The sequence below is a fragment of the Sus scrofa genome, chromosome 6 (assembly GCF_000003025.6).
Source record: "Sus scrofa isolate TJ Tabasco breed Duroc chromosome 6, Sscrofa11.1, whole genome shotgun sequence".
Classification (NCBI taxonomy): domain Eukaryota; kingdom Metazoa; phylum Chordata; class Mammalia; order Artiodactyla; family Suidae; genus Sus; species Sus scrofa.
The window spans coordinates 17507975-17529063 of record NC_010448.4 but is presented as its reverse complement, the minus strand read 5'-3'; the positions used below and the strand labels follow the sequence as shown (position 1 = coordinate 17529063).

The 21089-nt window shown below is 41.0% G+C and overlaps 1 protein-coding gene across 1 annotated transcript in view; it reads left to right on the top strand.

Moving 5' to 3' along the window:
• Nucleotides 1–6477, top strand: part of CYB5B (cytochrome b5 type B (outer mitochondrial membrane)) — a 35444-nt gene extending 28967 nt beyond the window's left edge. The window contains 2 exon segments of the mRNA NM_001159592.1: nt 2391–2419; nt 5960–6477. Coding sequence (NP_001153064.1) covers nt 2391–2419; nt 5960–6053 — 123 coding nt within the window. The 3' untranslated portion in view covers nt 6054–6477.

Genomic DNA, 21089 nt, shown 5'->3' with positions numbered 1-21089 from the left:
GGTTAACGAATCCGACTAGCAACCATGAGGTTTCCGGTTCGATCCCTGGCCTTGCTCCGTGAGTTAAGGATCCGGCGTTGCCATAAGCGGTGGTGTAGGTTGCAGACGTGGCTCGGGTCCTGAGTTGCTGTGGCTGTGGTGTAGGCCGGTGGCTACAGCTCCGATTCAACCCCTAGCCTGGGAACCTCCATACGCCACGAGAGCGGCCCTAGAAAAGGCAGAAGACAAAAATAAATAAATAAATAAAAGCAGGGATCAAGGTACTTCATTAAAAGAAAGAAAGAGCGGGAGGGAGGGAAGGAAACTATGGAAATTTAAAGATTTTTTTATTGCTTATTAGGAAGGATTACATTTCAGCATATTATGGTCTTGGTTCCTTCTGGTCTCTCCCTGTCTTTCGTCTCTCACTTGCTTATTCCATTGGCCGAGGCTCCCTCGGCTTAGCACACACCCAGTGCCTCTGGTTATAGAAGAGGCTAAAAAACTTTGGAATCTAGAGAATCCATTTGTATGACTAATGGCTTTTAATGTGATTATAGATTAAACATAATACATATATTACCCATTATGTACTCATGTAAGCCTTTCAAATTACCTGTTTTTTCTTTTAAATACTAATTCTCCATTTTTTTGTTCTATAAATTATTGGTATATGTGTGGATAAAGCATGGAAGACTGTAGCTATTTTCTTGATAGAATTCAATTACTTCTTGGCTACTGTATGGGAATATTTTATTTTCTTTTTATTTTTTTAATATTTAACTTTATTTATATATATATTTTATTATTACTCAAATGAATTTATCACATTTGTAGTTGTATAATGAGCATAACAATCTAATTTCACAGGATTTCCATCCCATTTATGGGAATATTTTAAAAGGCAGTATTATAAACTAGATGCACGCAAAAGCATCACTCCCATGACCACCTTCCAGATCTAGAAAACAATTGCTGTATTTCTCAGAGATTGACCATAATTTGTTTGAACTAGCCTGATTAATGCTCTTCACGGAGAAATGTCCCAGATAACAGTAATCCTCAAGATCTCAAGAAGTGTAGTAATGTCTTAATGTGATTTATCTAAAACTTGTTAGAAGTTTTACTTGCCTATAAGCTAATTTCTCTTTGGTTTGGGCATGTGCTCATTTGCATGACGATGTTTTAGATATATAAAATTAAAACTCATCTCGTGGTCTGCTCTGAAGTATCTAGGCCAGTATGTAGGGTTTTGGGAAGTCTTGGCGATTACTGAAAACCGTAATTAAAAAGAATTACCACAGCCGGCATACTGCTATATATTGGCAGAGATGATGTTTCGGGCTGCAGTAACCTGTGCTAATGGGCTCTTGTCCTCTGGCAGTAAGGTGGCAGGCTTTTTTTTTGTATTATGCAATAAATGAAGTCGTTAACTTCATTTGATATGTCTATAAACTGAATTTAAAAATTTAATACCAGCTTTAAGGTCTAACTCACATGCCATCCAACCTAAGATGTACAAGTCAGGGGTTTTTAGTATCTTCAGAACTGTGCAACCATAATCACAAATCAGTTATGGAGCATTTTCATCACTCCAAAAAGAAGCCCCCAAAGCCATTAGCAGTCATGTTCCTTTTTCCTCCAACTCCTCTTCCCCCAGCCCTCGGAAGCCACTAATCTACTTGCTGCCTCTCGATTGGCCTATTCGAACATTTTGTGTAAATGGATTTATATGTAATACATGGTTTTTGTGTCTGGTGTCTTTCACTTCACATCACATGGTCAGGGTTCTTCTGTGTTGTCACAGGTATCACTACCTCATCACTTGTTACTGCCAGAATTTTGTTTCTAAGTTTAGTTTGGTATTTTCTTTCCCTTAACTCTGTTGTTCCCATTTTCAATGTGCTAGAAGCCCTAAGGTCTCTAATCATAACTGGTATGATTTCAGAGAGCACACCAGTTCATTCCTCTAAGCCACAAAGCAGTCACCTGCATATGCTCCAGCATTTCCCAGTTGATCTCTTATGTTACAAGACAGCATTTTTTTTTTAAATATGTTTTTAGAAAATGTAATCTTAGCTACTGCCAGTGACAAGCCCAGCTGAACCAGGCTTATCATTGTGACTTCACATTAGTCCATTGCAATATAGTTTGTTCCACTGGCATTTTTTATACCATAAAAAGAGCTGAGGTCATTTCTCTATGCTTTTGTTAGTGGTTCTTTACTAGAAACCAGTATATTATCACAAATAGAGCTCCTGGTTCTCCCACTGCATATAGATTTGTCAACATCAAATTGCATGAAAGGTGACGTTCTTTTATTAGCTTCAGAGTTTATATGAATATTCAAGAAGATTTATATACTCTATGTTAATCTCTTTTTGTTTGTTTTGATTATGCTGCTTCTTCAGGAGCCTCCGACAAGCGGCGTGTGCAAAAGGTTGGTATTCCCTTAATAGACTTCCTGATGCTCAACATGCTGTCTAGCAAAGAGTGTGCTCCATAAATATACATGTGTAGCATAACTTAAGAGTGAGGTTTGACAGCTGATTATTTTTTGACCAAAATTATTGCAAATTCAAGAGTTGCTTAGCTTTAACAAGATTAATTTTTTACGGTTTCAGTCATTTTGAGTAATCTCAAAGAAGTTCATGCCTTGAGTAATTTTTAAATCTCCTTGTGGCATAAATTAGAAGAATCAGATTTAGTAAGAGGCAAGTATGCATGGACAAGTACTACTCTTAATGCAGGACCTCTGCAGCCCAGCCCAGCTATGCAGCTTCCACTTAAAACCTAATCTCATTTAATCCTCACAATCCAGTCTATTATTACATTTTACAGAAGAAAAAACAATTACGTATTGCAGTCATATTCAGGAATTCAAAGGTATACTTACAAATATTCCTTGCAGTAATGTTAGTAATACAGTAGTATTAGCTCTGAAAGGTATAAATTTGTCATCCTTTATTTAAGTCGTCTACTTGAGATGACTGTGAAATCCTTGGCTTTTAAAATTTTTTTTTTTTTTTTTTTTTGCCTTTTCCTGAGCCGCCCCGAGGTATATGGAGGTTCCCAGGCTAGGGGTATAATCGGAGCTGTAGCCACCGGCCACAGCGACGTGGGATCCAAGCCATGTCTGCGACCCACACCGCAGCTCACGGCAACGCTGGATCCTGGGGCCAGGGATCGAACCCGCAACCTCCTAGTCAGTTTCGTTAACCACTGCACCATGGTGGAAACTCCTAAAAATTCTGTATAGAGATTATATAGAGCTATTTGTTTTATCTTTCTGAAATCCCTCTTAAAGCATTTCAGAGAGAGAGAGAGAGAAAATGTCTTTTTTCCCCTTGAAAGTATCACGTCTTTTTTGTTTGAGGTGATGGACAGTATTTTTTTTTTTTTTTTGTCTTTTTTTTGCTATTTCTTTGGGCCGCTCCCGCGGCATATGGAGGTTCCCAGGCTAGGGGTCTAATCGGAGCTGTAGCCACCGGCCTACGCCAGAGTCACAGCAACGCGGGATCCGAGCCGCGTCTGCGACCTACACCACAGCTCACGGCAACGCCGGATCGTTAACCCACTGAGCAAGGGCAGGGACCGAACCCACAACCTCATGGTTCCTAGTCGGATTCGTTAACCACTGCGCCACGACGGGAACTCCGACAGTATTTTTAAAAGGTGCAAATTAAAGGAAACAGTAAATTCAGCTTCCTTAATTTTAAGGATTTATGCTCAGCCATATGCTCTATAAAGAATTTGAAAATACAGGCCATAAACTTGCAGTAGAGTCACAGGGTGTGGTTCACACCTACCGGTCGGCAAAAAATGAAAAATTCTAAAAATAAGGGGACTTGTTTAGGGAGTGTGCCGCCAAGATTCCTAGACCCTCTTAGGGGGATGTAAATGGGCATTATCTAGTAAATTTGACACTATGATAACTTTTGACCCAGCAATTCTGCTTATGGGGACAGATATATATATATGTTCAAAAGAAATGTGTGTGCAAGTATACCAGCAAACACATTCAGGAATGCTCATAGCAGCGTTATTTAAGATAGTAAAATTTTGGGAGTTTCCTGGTGGCTCAGCAGGTTAAGGACCCAGCATTGTCATTGCTGTGACTCTGGTTGCTGCTGTGGCACAGGCTCTATCCCTGGCCTGAGAACTTCCACATGCTGTTGCACAGCCAAAATATATATACATATTAAAATTTTGGAAATAACTCAGATAACCCTTCATTTGTAAAGTGCGTGAATTCATTCTGAGATATTCATACAGTGGAATACTGCAAAGCAATAAAACTAAATGAGTCACAGCTACATGTAGTAACCTGAATGCATCTCCAAGAAGAGAGTTCTGTGTAATGGCCAGGAAGTTGTTGTTGAACCCGTGCCTCCTTTGGTGCAGTATAGCCACGTTTCCTCTGGTTCTCTTCTCAGAGGCGGTTAAGTGTTATGAAGGATTCTATGAGGATTGGTGGTCAGCCATTCGCAGTCTTTTGCCCTGAAGAATTTATTTTCTGTGTTTTCTCAAGGCTTCAGCTTTTGAACCCTTCTTTGTCATATGGTTGCTCTGCAAGATACCCGAATTCATCACTTTCCTGGGGAGATTACTTCTGAGTTTCCCTGTGCCATGTTGCTGTTGTACATGCCAGCCACCTTGCTTGTGGTTTTTTTTTGGTTTTGGTTTTGTCTTTTTGCCTTTTCTAGGGCCGCTCCCACGGCACATGGAGGTTCCCAGGCTAGGAGTCCAATTGGAGCTGTAGCCATCGGCCTACACCAGAGCCACAACAACACGGGATCCGAGCCACGTCTGCGACCTACACCACAGCTCACGGCAACACCAGATCCTTAACCCACTGAGCAAGGCCAGGGATCGAACCCTCAACCTCATGGTTCCTAGTCGGATTTGTTTACCGCTGCGCCACGACGGGAACTCCACCTTGCTTGTGTTTTTAAACAAAGCTCCCTGGCTAACATTCTCAACCTGCCCAGAGCAGCTTTCTGCCATACTTAAATGTACGAAGTGCTAGGCGTGTTTAGGCAAAGAGAATCATTTTTGTTATTGAACCTCAGCTGGGTTTTGGGCTTCAAAGCCTTTTAATACCAAGCCTGCATATGTCATAAGTAGAGAGGCAGCCAGGTCATCAGGATCATAGAAGAATTTTGCCTTAAAACTAGCTCTGTTAGAGAAGAAGTATTATTTTAAGGAGAAGAATGACTGTCCTAAAACTCCTGAGAAGAAGTTTCTTATAAGGCTTTTTAAGCCAACTATTCACTTACTTAACTTTATGGGAACCAGCAGTATGTTCTGTGTGTGTCTGTGTGTTTTTATTAGTGTCCAAATTACACAAGGGATCAAGAGGACAGCTTGGCTAACTTCCCTTTGTGATTTTGGGTGCAAAGCTTGTATTTATTTTGTATGAAATGAAAATAATAGTGGTATCTTTTTCATAGGACTGTTGTGAGGATTAAATTTTAAAAATACATGTGGGACAGATATAATATTGCCATCAGTTGTACTAGGTAACATTGCCTCTAAATTTATGATACAGATAATATTTATATAAATATTTGTATATTATATGTGTTTATTATATTAATATCTAACGATGGCCTTTTCCTTTTTAAAGATGTTAATTAAAGAGTATGTGAAAAAGCATAAAGAAAAGTTAACCTGTCCAGAATCCCATCACCTAGAAATAACCACTGTATGTCTTTGTAAAAACAGATATTGGGAAGTGTCATACCATACATTCTGGTTTTAATCCTTTAAAAATTTTTGTTCAGCTTTGTCCCTCTGATCCAAATATTTGGGGTTTTTTTCCCAATTACTGTGTGATTAAAAACAGTTCAATTTCCCCAAGTAAATACACATTCTTTGCTCATAAAAATATTACAAATGTGAATGTTGAAAGGTAGCACCCATTTGGTCTGGAATGTTCACGACTTATTGCTTCCTCCCCACCCCCCTACCCTTTTAGCTACTGGTCATACTGGATCTTCCCCATCCTGGGCGCCATCCTCTTAGGTTTTCTCTATCGTTACTACACGGCGGCGGAGAGCAAATCCTCCTGAGGAGACTTTGTTGACGTCGGGAAAGCACATCCACTTGGGAGCAAGAACCAGAGACTCAATTGGAGGCTGCGGCTGTGCCCTCTTCTCGAATACTGCCAATTATATCCTCCCCCTCGGAGCCCAGACTGTTGGCCAGACATCCGCCTCAGCCCTGGGGCCAGTTGTGAAGTCATTTCTCAGAGCCTTACTCTCAAAGCACCTGCTCATTGTTCTGCGTCTTTGCCGTTGTTTCCTCTCTTCATGGTTTCCACGAGCACCCTTGTCTTTCAAAACTGTGTTTTATAACCGGAGTCCGCACGTCCTCATGACACTGCCTTTTGGTGTCATCGCCTGCTTTCCAGTACTTAGTTACTTAGACCTTCTTAATGGGGCAGCCCACTCTGGTTTTGAAGCTTTTCTTTTTCCCCTTTTGTTTTAAGTAAATAGTATCTTTTAAATTATAACTTCATTCTATCGTTTATCATTGGAGGTTTCACTCATGATGTCAAGTTCCACACCTGTGACTTAAAACACAACTGCAGGATGATCCCATTCCTTGTTTATATTTGTTAAAATTGAGCGAGTGTGGCAGGGAGGTCTTGTCACCCCCTTAGGCCGCCAAATGGTGCTGGGCGGAACGCTGCCTCCCTTCTGTTTATTGGGAGTGGAGAGAACTGGGAACGGGAGGGCTGAACTGGGATAATAAGCTGAATTTAATCTTTCTTTTGAAAAATAATCGAGAGACACTACTTGAGGACAGGCGTTTAGAAAAAGCACCAAAAACTTCATCCTTTATTTGGGTTTGGCACCAATTCCCAGCCATCTCTTTTCTTTTCATTTTTGGCCTCACCCTCAGCATGTGGAAGTTCCCAGGCCAGGGATCTAACCCACCCCATGGCAGCAGTGACAACACTGGATCCTTAACCTGCTGCGCCACACGGGAATTCCTTCTTTCCTTTAAAACCCCTTACCATCTTTTATTGGTAATATATAAACTTATAGTTATGCCCATAGAACTTTACAGTTTTATTAAAGGATTTTCCTGGGTTTTTTTGTTTATCCATTAGCTGACTTTTTTTTCTCCAGTTTACAAAAGGAAGAGACTCCGAATAGGTGAAAGATTGAGTGGTTTGATCTTCTGGTTGCCCCAGTACAGTAACTTCCACGGAAAAGTGGCAGAGGGAAGGCAGAGAGCATGACAAGAGAATGTTTTTCATTTCATCTGTATTTTACCTCCATGGTTCCAATTTGTGGTTTTGTTGTTTTTCCACTGAGAATAAAAAAGCTAGCAGTTTTTTTCTTTTTTCTTTTTTCTCTTGGAAGACTGTCTCATTGAGGAGTAGGTTCTTATTCCTCCTCGGTTCAGGAATTTCTCTGGCGTATTTAACTACCTTTTCCTCCATGGAAGCACCTGGGGAGACAGTCCATGGGCAGTTTTCTGCCTCCCACTGTGGTGACTTTTTTCCCCATCCTTTGAGGGTCACCAGCCTGCTCTGAGCCATTGTCACGGGCAGCAGGGAGCAGCAGGCAGTTCAGGAAGGACCACAGGCACTGTTCAGCATCTCCTCCCCCCTTCAGCCTGCCAGGGACTTGACAGGGCAGGAAGGTACACAGAACACCAGTGTCTGCCCCTGCAAACTACTTAAGAAGTTCAACCTGGGTCTTATAACCTGTGATTTAGCAGTTGAGTGACTTTGGAATTCATAAAAATGACATTGACCTGGTTCTCGCACACTTGGTCATGACATAATGGAGTAATTTTAGGGGGTTTCTGGCTGACTTTTATGTCAGGGATATGGGTAAACTTTTAAAGCTTTTATCTTTAGAAAATGTTGCAAATGGATTATAAGATGCCACTTTAAGACAGTCTATTGAAGGAAAAATCTTTGGTGTGTAACGGAAGTGGTGTGGCTTTTGATGCTCCTATTTGAAGGCAAGGGAGGGTTGCTTTGAATAAAAGTTGATATGTAATTGCTGTGATGATTAAGTTGCATGATCACATGGGGCCACCCTGAGGTAGAAAGGACAAAGGAGTATTGAGGAGCTGGAAAGGGAGCATTCAGGCTGAAACTAAGCCAGAAGATAACTTGGGTCAATTAAAAGTGTGTTGGCAAAACGGAATGAAAAACATCTGGCTTAGAAGAAACATTAAAGAATGACATTTGTAAGTAAAATGTGTGTTTTTGATATTTTTAGGGTAAAGATCAATGCAAAAGATAGGCTTTTCTATTTCATATGGGTTGTCTTTTTCCTGTTTATATGGGAACTTGTTTTTATTCAGAGCCAGAGGAAAAGATTTTCAGACTTGGTCTCAACCATCCATGAAATCCATCCAGTACCCAGGGCTTCTTTTCATCTGTTGCTAATGTGATGTCACTTTGTATTATAAAAACCACTTGTAGGTCCATTTACTATTTTCCTGCTTCCTACAGAAACAGCCAGGTGAAAGGGAGAGCTTGTGTGAGAGTTCGCAGAGGTTTTTCTAAACAATAAAGTAATACAGTATGTGAGCCAAATCCATCAAAAAGGACTTTTGTTTTAAGAAGTAGACTCAAGTTCTCGAGAAACAGTCTCAACTTTGCTAGGTTGTGAATCCCACCTGGAGAGCCAGTGGAGCCAGTCCCTGCTGGATGGCAGAGCCTCCTGGGGGGTCTCTGGGGTGTTTGGCTGTTTATTCCCAAGGAGGACTCAGTGCTGCCACCCACCCTTCTGTACGTGTAATGGCTGCTGATCCCAGGGAGGAGGTGAGGCGAACTGACTGTCCCCCAAATGGGGATGCTAGTGCGGGGGCCCGAATGTCCTTGCCTCTGTCTCTCAGAATTGGTTTTGGTTTCTTTTTTGTTTTGTTTTGTTTTGTTTTGTTTTCTTTTTTTTTTGTTATTGTTGTTTGGTTTTGGTTTCTAAATGACTTATATTTGTAAAGACAGGAAAGTGGTGGGGACAAAGTTTATATATACTGTGTTTAGTTCTTATGTGACCACTTGAGCAGAAGCAAAAATGCATTGGAACCTATCATTTGAGCCTGTGAAGTTCTTTGAGCAGTTGTCATGAGGCCCATGTTGGGAAATAAGAACATTGTTGAGTGTACACTCATTCAGTTCCCATGGGGAGCAATGAAAAAAATGCTTTACAGGCCAGCTATGTCATTACTTATGTCGTATCTCATGCTTAAAATCTCAAGCGATATCTCTCTGATTAAATTCCAATTTAGAAATGTACACCATTAATGCTCATTACTTCCGAGGGAGAAATGGATTCAGACCTGTCGCAACAGGAGGTTAACACTTTTTTTTTTTTAACCATCCTATTCTTTTGCCAAATATCACAAAAGTAATGGGGAAGTTAGTCCCGTTTGGCTGTTGTGCTCTGAAAAAGCTGGGTTTGGAACTTGTGGGAGTGCTCCCAGCGGGAGGTTCCAAGAAGCAGAGAGGTTGTCAAGTTACCCACCCTACATCCAGCCTGTCACTCGAGAATTTTCAGAGCTGCACGTTGCCTGCACCTTTTTTCTACATTGGCTATTTTGGCAAAACATTACTATGATTATCCCCCCCCACTTTTTTTAACTTCACCCTCAACTATGAGCAAGTAATATTAACATTCCTTTTGTGTATTCAATAATGGAGTTTGTTTACCTATTTTATTTCAGCATATTTTGAACAAAGATCTTTGTCTCTTTCTGCTGGAATGTGCACACAGTGAATGTTTGTTAGAACGACACACAATAAAGATACTGTTTTCCTTTTCTTGCCCTGGCTACGGTTATTTAAAAAAAAAAAAAATTTTTTTTTTTTTAAGTGGAAATGTTGGCTCTGGAATTCTCAGGTGTCTGGAAGAAAAGAACTTGAGAAGCATAAAAGTCATCTCTGTGCTAATCTTGTGTTAGCATAACTTGATGGGGGAGTTCCACGGTTCTTCGGGAGTCATGCTGCTGCTCTTTCCCCGAAATGAAAGGCGAAGATTGTGAGACGCAAAAATTAAGAGTTTTGCTGTATTAACGGATGTGAAGTGGCAACCAGGTAGACAGCTTGGAAGTTCTGTTTTTACTGAAACCATCTGATAAAGAAGTCATTTCAAGGTAATAACACTTGTTATCTATAGCGCCACTCTTTAAATGCTTGTTTTTCTTGGAAATGGCTGAACTGTTGGGGAAAGTGAAACATTGAGCTCGAAGTTCTAGTGACTGTGTTAATAAAACAAGGGAAATAAACCATTTTTATAATTACTTTTAAAACCTACTGATAGCCTTCTAACATGACCAGTGAGACACAGTTCGTTAGGGCTTAGTATTTTCGCTGTCACGTGAATTGATGATTATTAACAGGAAAGGAAAGTCCCATTCTTATTACTCGTGTTTGAATCTGTTGTTTCAATGTCAGTCCTCATAAGGCACATGTCTCTTCCTGATGCTGAGTGTTTGGCAGGTACTTGACAAATCCTGGTTGACTGGTTGAAAACTTGAGGTAGAAGATTGTGATTTCATTTACGTAAATTTAAGGTAAGAAACACCCACACTATCTCCTAAATGATTGGTAATTGTAAGTAACATCAGTCATCTAACATTAATTAGCTTAGTGGATGTCTATATACTCTATACAGATCTTTCCTCACTTACAATGTGGTCATGTCCCAGTATGCTAGAGAGTATCGTACTGGGTCTCACTAGCACAGAAAAAGACCAACATTCAAAATACGGATTTTGCTGAATGCATATCACTTGCACCATGGTAAAGCAGAAAAATCCTAAGTTGAACCATAATAAATTGGGGACTGTATTTCAGGGACTAAGTTAGCTTAATCATGTATAACAGCATTTTAAGACAATTCTTTAAAAAAAATTTTTTTTTTTAAATTATAGTTCATTTAGAAACAATTCTTGTATGTAGCATTCAGGAGAGGCTGGAATTGCTTTTGGGGGAAACATGAGGATACAGCTGTAATATATTTATCACTTAGGTGCCACCTACTATGTGCTGTGCAGTATTTTTGACAGCTTGCAAGCTTTTTTTTTTTTTTTTTTTTTTTTTGGTGTCTTTCTAGGGCTGTGCCCACGGCATATGGAGGTTCCCAGGCTAGAGGTCTAATAGGCGCTGTAGCCACCAGCCTACACCAGAGCCACAGCAACGCTGGATCCGAGCCATGTCTGCGACCTACACCACAGCTCAGGGCAACACCTGATCCTTAACCCACTGAGCGAGGCCAGGGATCAAAGACATGTCTTCATGGATGCTAGTCAGGTTCATTAACCTCTGAGCCACGACAGGAACTTTTTTTTTTAAGCATTTCTGATTCTTTGTGCCGTGTAATGTGGGATTTAGAAACTATGTATGGCTTTTGAAATTGTTGTATCGTGAAAAGGTGATTCAGGCTGATGGAGGAAGCACAAGATAATGCAGACACAAATACTCCTGTTTCAAGTTTGACAAGTGGCTTTTTTTTTTTCTTCAGGGCCGCACCTGTGGCTTATGGAAGTTCCCAGGCTAGGGGTCAGATCGGAGCTGCGCTGCTAACTTATATACCACAGCTCCTGGCAACACCACCAGATCCTTAACCCACTGAGCAAGGCCAGGAATCAAACCCACATCTTCATGGATGCTAGTTGGGTTCATTACATTTAATTTCCCTCTGGAAAGATCCTTGTCTGTATTGGGTCTTGGCATCATGAAATGTTCAACTTGGGAACTCCACAAGGGCTTTTTTTTTTTTTTTTTTTTTTTTGTCTTTTTTTGTTGTTGTTGTTGTTGTTTCTATTTCTTGGGCCGCTCCCGCGGCATATGGAGATTCCCAGGCTAGGGGTTGAATTGGAGCTGTAGCCACCGGCCTACGCCAGAGCCACAGCAACATGGGATCCGAGCCGCGTCTGCAACCTACACCACAGCTCACGGCAACGCCGGATCGTTAACCCACTGAGCAAGGGCAGGGACCGAACCCGCAACCTCATGGTTCCTAGTCGGATTCGTTAACCACTGCGCCATGACAGGAACTCCCACAAGTGGCATTTTTGATCCATCAGTTCCAGTCTCAGAGCAAAGTTCCTATTATTTGTTCCTGGTCCTAATCTCTGTGACTGAAACACTGATACTAAGTTTAGAACTACCTGGACGTGGAAAGATAAAAATTTTTAAATCCAGGTGCCTAAATTTCATTTTCCTTAGAGAAGCTTGCTTTCGGAATCTTTTCCTCTGGCTTCCTCATCTAAGTTTTGCAGAAGGGGAAGTGGCATTACCTTACAAACAATAGGATGATGTCCACAATAAAATCGGATCTTCTCACAAAACTGCCCACTCTAATTTAATTATCCAAAAAATCTAATCAGGAAAATGGGGCTTTCCAAGCCTGCCAATATGACCCCCTTCTCCATCTCTCTCTCTCTCTCTTTTTTTTTTTTTTAGGTTTTTAGTTTTGTTGTTGGCTCTTGGATTCTTCCTACACTTTCATCCTCATCCATCTTACCCCCTATTAATACACCATGCTCTGTCTCATGTTTTACTAATATGACAAGGTCACATCTCAGCTGCGCTTCTCTTCATTTTTAGTATTATGGTACAAAAATGTACTCACTAGCCTGTCCTAGAAAACATTTGGAAGAAATAAAGCTGATTTGTTTATAAACTGAACCATCCATGTAAACTAGTGCAGATCTGTTTGAACATCTTTGTTGACCTTCGTTTAAGTTTTGCTAAATTCTACCTCTGGACCTTTCGTGTATGAGTCAATAAATTTGCTTTTTGTCTTAAACTAGTTCAAATTTAGTTTCTAAAGCATACCCTGACTACAGTGACCTCTGCAACTTGCCTGACCTTGAAATGCTTGCCTTGGTAGCATCTTTGAAGGGCTTCTGCCTCTCTAAGTATACCATAGGGCAGAGGCTCATTTTTTTCTTCTGTGCTAAGTCTTGAGCATCTGTGAAGAAGAAATATTCTTTTTTTTTTTTGCCTTTTCTAGGGCTGCTCCCACAGCATATGGAGGTTCCCAGGCTAGAGGTCTAATCAGAACTGTAGCTGCCGGCCTACGCCAGAGCCACAGCGATGTGGGATCCAAGCAGCATCTGCGACCTACACCATAGCTGACTGCAATGCTGGATTCTTAACCCACTGAGTGAGGCCAGGGATCGAACCTACAACCTCATGGTTCCTAGTCAGATTTGTTAACCACTGAGCCATGATGGGAACTCCAAGAAGAAATATTCTTTAAAAAGGTACGCACCCAAGATTATCTTTGTCATAGAATAAGATACATAAATAAGAAACGTATTTAAGCTAACAGAGGTAAAAGGGAACTTACTCGTTAGTGGGTTAGGAATGCGTGACGGATTCAAGGGCAGAAAGCTCAACTGGACCTCGAGAGGAACCAGGACCAGGAATCGAAAGCTGAGAGGAATCAAAGTGGCTCCGTTATTTTCCAGTCCCAACACCCAGTGGAAATTAATTCTTAGAAGTGAGAATGTCATTGGCCAGATAGTATCAGCGTCTATTTCCAGTCCCAGTAGGGCCTGGGGACCCATTCCTCATGTTTGAATGGGAGGGGGATTGTAGGGGAAGCAGACACTCAAGGCAGATACTTTGATCACATACTTTGTGTATTTTGTTGATGTATCCTCATTACTGGACTGTATATCCTCTCAAGGAAGCATCTTCTGCACCCCATAGGGAGGGTTAAGTAGATTCAGGATGGTTCATGATGCTGTGTCTGAACGAACAGTCATGGCCAAATTTGTTCAACTATCTAGCTCTCCCAAGAAGGCTGTTGAGATCCCAATGCTACTGCCTCCATCGCTAAGAACCAAAACCCCCATTCATGCCTGCATCTCCACAAACCCATTGTATTTTCTGTAAATACATTCAGCTGCCAGTATTCATTTCCTTCATAGAAATATTTTAAATAAATTGTTTTTTTAGAACAGTTTTAAAGTTGGAAAAATTTTGAAGGTAATACAGAGAGTTCCCATAACTGCAGCACTGGGTTTCCCAGTTTCTAACATCTTAAACATTAATGTGGTTCACTTGTTACAATTAAGGAATGAATATTGACACATTGTTGTTAAAGTCATTCATGGTGCCTCAGTTTTTATCTAATGTCCTTTTTTCTGTTCCAGTGTTTCATTAAGTCATCCTGTTTCCTTAGCCTCCTCTTGATTGTGACTCTTGTTTTTGTTGACCTTGACTGTTTTGAGGAGTATTGGTCAAGTACATTGCTGGATGCCCTTGATTAGAATGTGATGTTTTTATTATAATTAGGCTGAGGTTATAGATTCTTTTGGGGTTCGGGGAAGGCTCTAGATGTAACTTGCTGTTATTATCCCATCATATCAAAGGTATGTATGTATTATCACTACGCTTTGTGATTGGTGAGATTGGCCTTGATCACTGGGCTGAGGTCGTGTTCATTACATTTCTTTCTTTTTATGTTTGACATATAATTGATATACAGTATTGTGTTTATTTCAAGTGTACAGTGAAGTGGTTTGGAGATAAATATATATATGCTTTTTCAGATTATTTTCCATTAAAGGTATTTATTAGGTTTCTTTACTATAAAGTTACTCTTTGGAAGGAACCTTCTAGACTGTTCCATAGTAGGAGGAAATCACTATGGGCAGCCCACACTTCAGGAGAAGGGAGTTTCTTCCACCTTCTTGAGGGTGGAGTATTTACAAAAATCATTTGGGGAGTTCCTGTTGTGGCTCAGTGGTTAACGAATCCGACTAGGAACCATGAGGTTGTGGGTTCGATCCCTGGCTGTGGTGTAGGTTACAGATGCGGCTTGGATCCCACGTTGCTGTGGCTCTGGCGTAGGCTGGTGGTTACAGTTCTGATTCGACCCCTAGCCTGGGAACCTCCATATGCCATGGGAGCGCACAAGAAATGGCAAAAAGAAAAAAAGAAGAAGAAAAAAAAGCATTTGGAATTCTTCTGTATGGAAGATTGGTTCATAGAAATTTATAGATTGTTTTTGACCACTCTAAAAAAAAATGGCAGTTAACAGGCTTCAGATTGAACACAGTAGTTTGACAAACTTGTTTATCTCTGCTCCCTTCCAAAAGCCACATAAGAGAGTAGACCTCTGTTGAGGAAGTTTCTCAAAAAAAATTTGGAAGATTGAAGGCCAGTAAACTTAGAAAAGTATAAGTAAACAAATTAATTAATTTGTCTTTTTGTCTTTTTAGGGCCGCACCCGAGGCAAATGGAGGTTCCCAGGCTAGGGGTCTAATTGGAGCTGTAGCCACCGGCCTACACTACAGTTCCCTACAACGCCTGATCCTTAACCCACTGAGTGAGGCCAGGGATTGAACCTGCAACCTCATGATTCCTAGTCCGATTTGTTTCCACCGCACCATGACAGCAACTCTCAAATTTAAATTCCTAAAGGAGGAAAAGCCAGTGAGAATGAAGTCATACCACAGATGCTGGAAAAGCTCATCCATAAGCACCATCTACCTCTGAGCAAAGATCCCCCCCCACCTCCATCACTAAGTCTAGCCTGCATAGCTAGGCAGCGACCCCTCTCCTGTGATAACAGCTGGGGATTTAACCCCGGGAAAGAGTGAACCTGAGAGCATCTTGATGTGAGATTACAGGGCAAAGCTGAGGGCAGTGGTGAGGATGGAGCTGCAAGTGGGAATCGAGTGGAAGTTCAAACTAAGTGTTGAGATACCCTGCCCCCTTCGCTTGTAGAATATTCACAACCAAGTTTACACCCTTAGGCAGGGGATAGAAATCTTCCTCTGGAGCAACGAGTGAAAAGATCAACATCACTGACACTTGGTGGCTTCCTGACACCTGAAATCCTGAAATCCTTCAATCAACACGCCCTTCTAGATGCAAAGCATCCAAAAAGGGTTTTTGTTTGTTTGTTTTTGTTTTTTTTTTTGTCTTTTGCCTTTTCTAGGGCTGAATCCTCGGCATATTGAGGTTCCCAGGCTAGGGGTCTAATCGGAGCTGTAGCTGCCAAGCCTACGCCAGAGCCACAGCAACGCAGGATCCGAGCCGCATCTGCAACCTACACCACAGCTCACGGCAAATGCCGGATCCTTAACCCACTGAGCAAGGCCAGGGATCGAACCCGCAACCTCATGGTTCCTAGTCGGATTCGTTAACCACTGTGCCACAACGGGAACTCCAAAACCCCCAATATTCTTCAAAAGTGTCAAAGTCATAAAAGACAAGGAAAGACCGAACTGTCACAGCTTGGAGGCGATTAATGATACGTGAAAGGACGTCAATAGAAAGACTTGTGTGTGAATAGTCCGTACTTAGTGGTATTGTCACAATGTCAGTTTCTTAGTTTTGATAATTGTACTTTGATTTTGTAAGATGTTAACATCAGGGGAAGCCGGGTGAAGAATCCATGGGGAACTCTCCGGATTATCTGTGCAAATCTTTGTAAGCCTAAAATTATTTCAAAATAAGGTTTTGTTTTGTTTTTCTTTAGTGAAAACAGAAGTTTTTTTTTTTTTTTTTTTTTTAAGGCATCAGAAGGGTTGGAAAATAAAAATGAGAAACTCTCCCACATGGTAGAACAAAAAGGAAAAGAAGGAAAATGAGAGGTTCTTACAAGGGAATGCCCTTATTAATTAAGAGATCTAGAAGTAAGAAATGAAGAAACCATTATGGAAATAATACAAGAAACATCCCGGAACAAATTATGATTTTTGAGGTTGAAAGGATCTCTGAGTGCTCAACACAATAATGAAATCTGACTTACCAAGGCATGTCCTTGTGAAATTTCAGAACAGAGGAGACAAGAAGAAAATCCAAAACCACCGACCATGGCCACACTTTGGATGGTCTTGAAATCACCTTGAATCAAAAAATGTTTCCTGCCAGGGATCAGTTAAAACAGAAGCTTTCTTTCAGGGAATGCCTGTGAGGGTTGAGAACCACGGTCCTAAAAGCTTCCAAAGAAAAGAAAAGTAGATCACTTAGAAAAAGTCAGGAATCAGTATCACAACTTCCCAAGAGAGGCAGGGTAAACAAGAACCCCAGAACCCAGTGGAGCAATGCCTTCTGAAAGAAAATGTCTTCTCACCCGGAATTCAGATTTATTACCTAGACAGTCTGCTCTCAGCCAGCTACTTCTCCTCCTAATAATTCCACCTTGCCCTTTCCTATCTGTTGCACCCTTCAGAGTTCTTTTCCTTCAACCCCCACCCCAGCCATCCCTGACGCCAAATGGGTATTGTCTTGAGCTTTGACTCCAGTGACTGGTCTGGTTTCTTGTAGCGCTGTGTTTGATCCGAGCTCAGCGCAAATGGAGCCACATGGCATTCATTCGCTGTGCCTGCCGTGGGCATGAAGACTGGCAGACTGCAAAGTCCAACTCAGAGCCCACTTTCTCCACGGAATCTCAGATTGCTCCAATCCACCATTCGCCTTTCCCTTTTCTGAGTGCCTGGCACACTTAGAGTGATTTTCCTTCTTTGGCACCATGTTAATCTTCCCAGCTAGATGGAGAGTCTTCAAGGACAGAGATTGGGCCATCACTGGGCATTATTTTGTGTTTTTTCCCTGCACCGAGGGCCATGCTCTAGACACTGTAAATGCTCAGAATACATTTGATTGGTTTGTGGAGGTGAAAGTGAAGTGGAAAATGTGCCCTCTGCAGGTATGGAAGGAAAGCATTCCTCTGAAAACTTCCACCACCTTGATCTGACCTTTACAGAGCAAATTAACAGAGGCTTCTTCATAACATTTAATATCCTCCCCAGACATTCTTGTCTATATTTGGTCTTGGCATCATGAAATATTCAACTTTCAAAAAGGCCTACCTATACCAAAAAAAAAAAAACAAAAAAAAAAAAACAAAAAAACAAAAACCTGGGGTAATATTGACTTATAAATAAAATACATTCCCAGTTGACATAAGAGGAAATAGTAAAATATATTTGCCTCATATATCATTCTTGAGAAAGAACTGAAATTCTAACAAGAATGGACCTTGAAACATCCAGGGGATATTGGTTGGCTGTTGGGTATCAAAAATGCAACTAAAATGATTGATGATCACAGGATATTATATATTTATTGAGTAAAAAACAATGCATTTTCTGGAGTTCCTGTCGTGGCTAGATGGTTAATGAATCCTACTAGGAACCATGAGGTTGAGGGGTCAATCTCTGGCCTCGCTCAGTGGGTTAAGGATCCGGTGTTGCCATGAGCTGTGGTGTAGGTCGAAGATGCGGCTCGAATCTGCGTTGCTGTGGCTGTGGTGTAGGCCGGTGGCTACAGCTCCAATTAGACCCCTAGCCTGGGAACCTCCATATGCCGCGAGTGTGACCCTAGAAAATACAGACCAAAAAAAAAAACATTTTCTAAAAGATGAGGGGGTTTAGGTCCATTGAGATCAAGTGTGTTATAATGATGTACTTTTCATATTGGAACTGTACTTATTAGATACTTTAATATTTGTGATCATATAGTAGCAATTAAAATTAGAAACATCTGTGAGAAAAAAATTTCCTCAAGAATGTTAGTTTTTTGGTAAATATTTTTCTGAAAGGTAGGCTTTCCTACCTTTGGAAATTGTAGGAAATTTTACTCTTCCTTTGGAATTGTCCTTGCTTTCATCCTTTCTTGATGGTGCTAAGAATACTATCAGTTGTGTCTTTATTCACTATGAATGATTATTTGAAGACCTTTTTGTTTTCTTTTTTAAAAAATTTTTTTAAATTTTATTGGAGTATAATTGACTTGCATGTTGTATTAGTTTCAGGTGTACAGCGAAGTGAATCAGTCATACATGAAGACTTTTCCCTACAAAATATAAAATTATTAGTACACATACACTAATGTATATAAAATGTATATACCCTTACAATGTAACTCGTTAGCTTTGAAACCTATTATTTGTCTGATCATCCATAGGGCATATATATTTTACCACTTATAAAAAATATCCGGATTTCCCATTGTGGCTCAGTGGTAATGAACCCAACTAGTGTCCATGAGGACTTGGGTTCAATCCCTTGCCCCACTCAGTGGGTTAAGGATCTGGCGCTGCTGTGGTGTAGGTGGGTGCGGCCTTAAAAAGAATATATGTATATATCTCACTCTTGTATCTATGTTATTATGATTGCTTTTCCTTGTGTGTATAGCTCACTTACCCAGATCTTTTTTTTTTTTTTTTTTGGTCTTTTTAGGGCCGTACCCACGGCATATGGAGGTTCCCAGGCTAGGGGTCCAATTGAAGCTGTAGCTGCCCAGATCTTTGACAATAGATTTCACCAGCAGGTATTCATCAGGTAATATGTGACTAGCACATTGGTAAAAGGCATGTAAACATGTTACATTCCCAATAACTGTAAACAAATGAATATTAATACATGTATATAGATAACTTTCATATTAATTCAAAAATTGATATATATATATATTTTTTGGCTGCACCTGTGGCATGTGGGCATTCCCAGGCCAGAACCCATGCGACAGCAGGACCTGAGTCACAGCAGTGACATCGCCGAATGCTTAACCTGCGAGGCCACCAGGGAACTCCCCTAAATTTGTATTTTTAACATGGTGAATATTCAAACATCTAGGGGGACAGGATGGCTGGGGTCTTACCGAGGTAACTGAGGGCGCGGGAGCATTCTGAGGAGCCGTGACTCACACCTCATAGCGTTTAAGTGCTGTGCTCCGTGTGTCCTGCCTGCCATCGTGTGATTTTTTAAAGGGGTAGCATTTGTCCCCCGAGGATCCTGAAACATTATGTTCTGTGCTTCACATGACTGGTAACGGGCTCTATCCTGATAACTTTAAAAAATATGTTTATGATTCAGTGCCCAAATAGGCAATTCAGAGAGGAAGGATCATTGACATTCAGAGGGGAGAGGGGGGCAAGGGCTGCTGTGTTTATTTTGCCACGGTCAGTTTATTCTTTCCTCCCAGAGAGTTACGTAGCCCTAACCTTGACCCTCCAACAGTATGTTCAGCCACAAATCTCTGTTTGTGACCTTTGTTACCATTTATCAATATAAAGCATATTTATAAAAGAATGGAGTTAGGCATTTTCCTTTTTTTTTTTTTTTTTAACATGGTTTTCTGTATGGGGGGGTTGCTGAGGGGGCACTTCCCAGCATCCATCCCACACCAGATGAAAAGTCTGAGACAGGTGGGACAATTCTATCCCACATGGTCACACATGTGACCTAGTTCTCACCCGCGGGGATGAAACCTCTGGGAGAAGTTTCTTCTCCAAAGAGACTCAGAGAAAACTGCTGTAGCTACTCTGCTGCCAGCCAGAGAATGAAGCAAACCCGAGATGGCTGCGTGGAGCAGGAAAACACCCAAGACTTGGCTGACTCCAGGGGCTGATGCAATGACCCCGGCAGTGCGTTTGCGCCCCACAGCAGGTCTTCCATTTATGTGGCGGTCATAAATTTCCGTATTGGTTAAGCCATTTGAGTCGGAGTTTCTATTACTTGCAGCTGGAAGCATCCTCGCCGATAAACTATTCTTAAGAGGAATGACTCATGGGGAAAGAATCCTCCTAGCTTCTGATTAACTCTGGCCTCCAGAGATAATTATCTGGGCCATCAGATACATAAAAAATATGGAGGTCATAAGATTAAAATTATGGTGGTTACATTTAAGGAGAGGGTGGAAATATTGACTGGGAGGGGGCCTGAGAGGGGCTTCTGGAATGTTGGTACTATCTTGACCTGGGCGGTGGTTAAATGGGTGTTTACTTTGGGATAAAGGCATTGAGCTGTAGATTTATGATTTGTGTACTTTGCTGCAGGTAAGTTATACTTCAGTTTAACAAAAAGTTTACTAAAAAATATTATCTTGTAACTAGACCTCCAAACCATTTTATCTTGACTGAAAGGATATGAATGACATAATGTGGTCATTTATCAGGCCACCAAGCTAAGCTGTTGGGGTATGCTTTCTACAATAAATATCCTGAAGCTCATTTTTTTAAAGACCTCCTGTCCCTGCTGTGTGGCCACCCTTCTCTAATTTCAGCCAAAAGTGTGTTCCCTGAGGGTTCAGATGGGAAAAGCCTTGCAAATGAAGGACTTCATTAAGAATTCAGTCACAATGACTATTAAAAACCAGAATA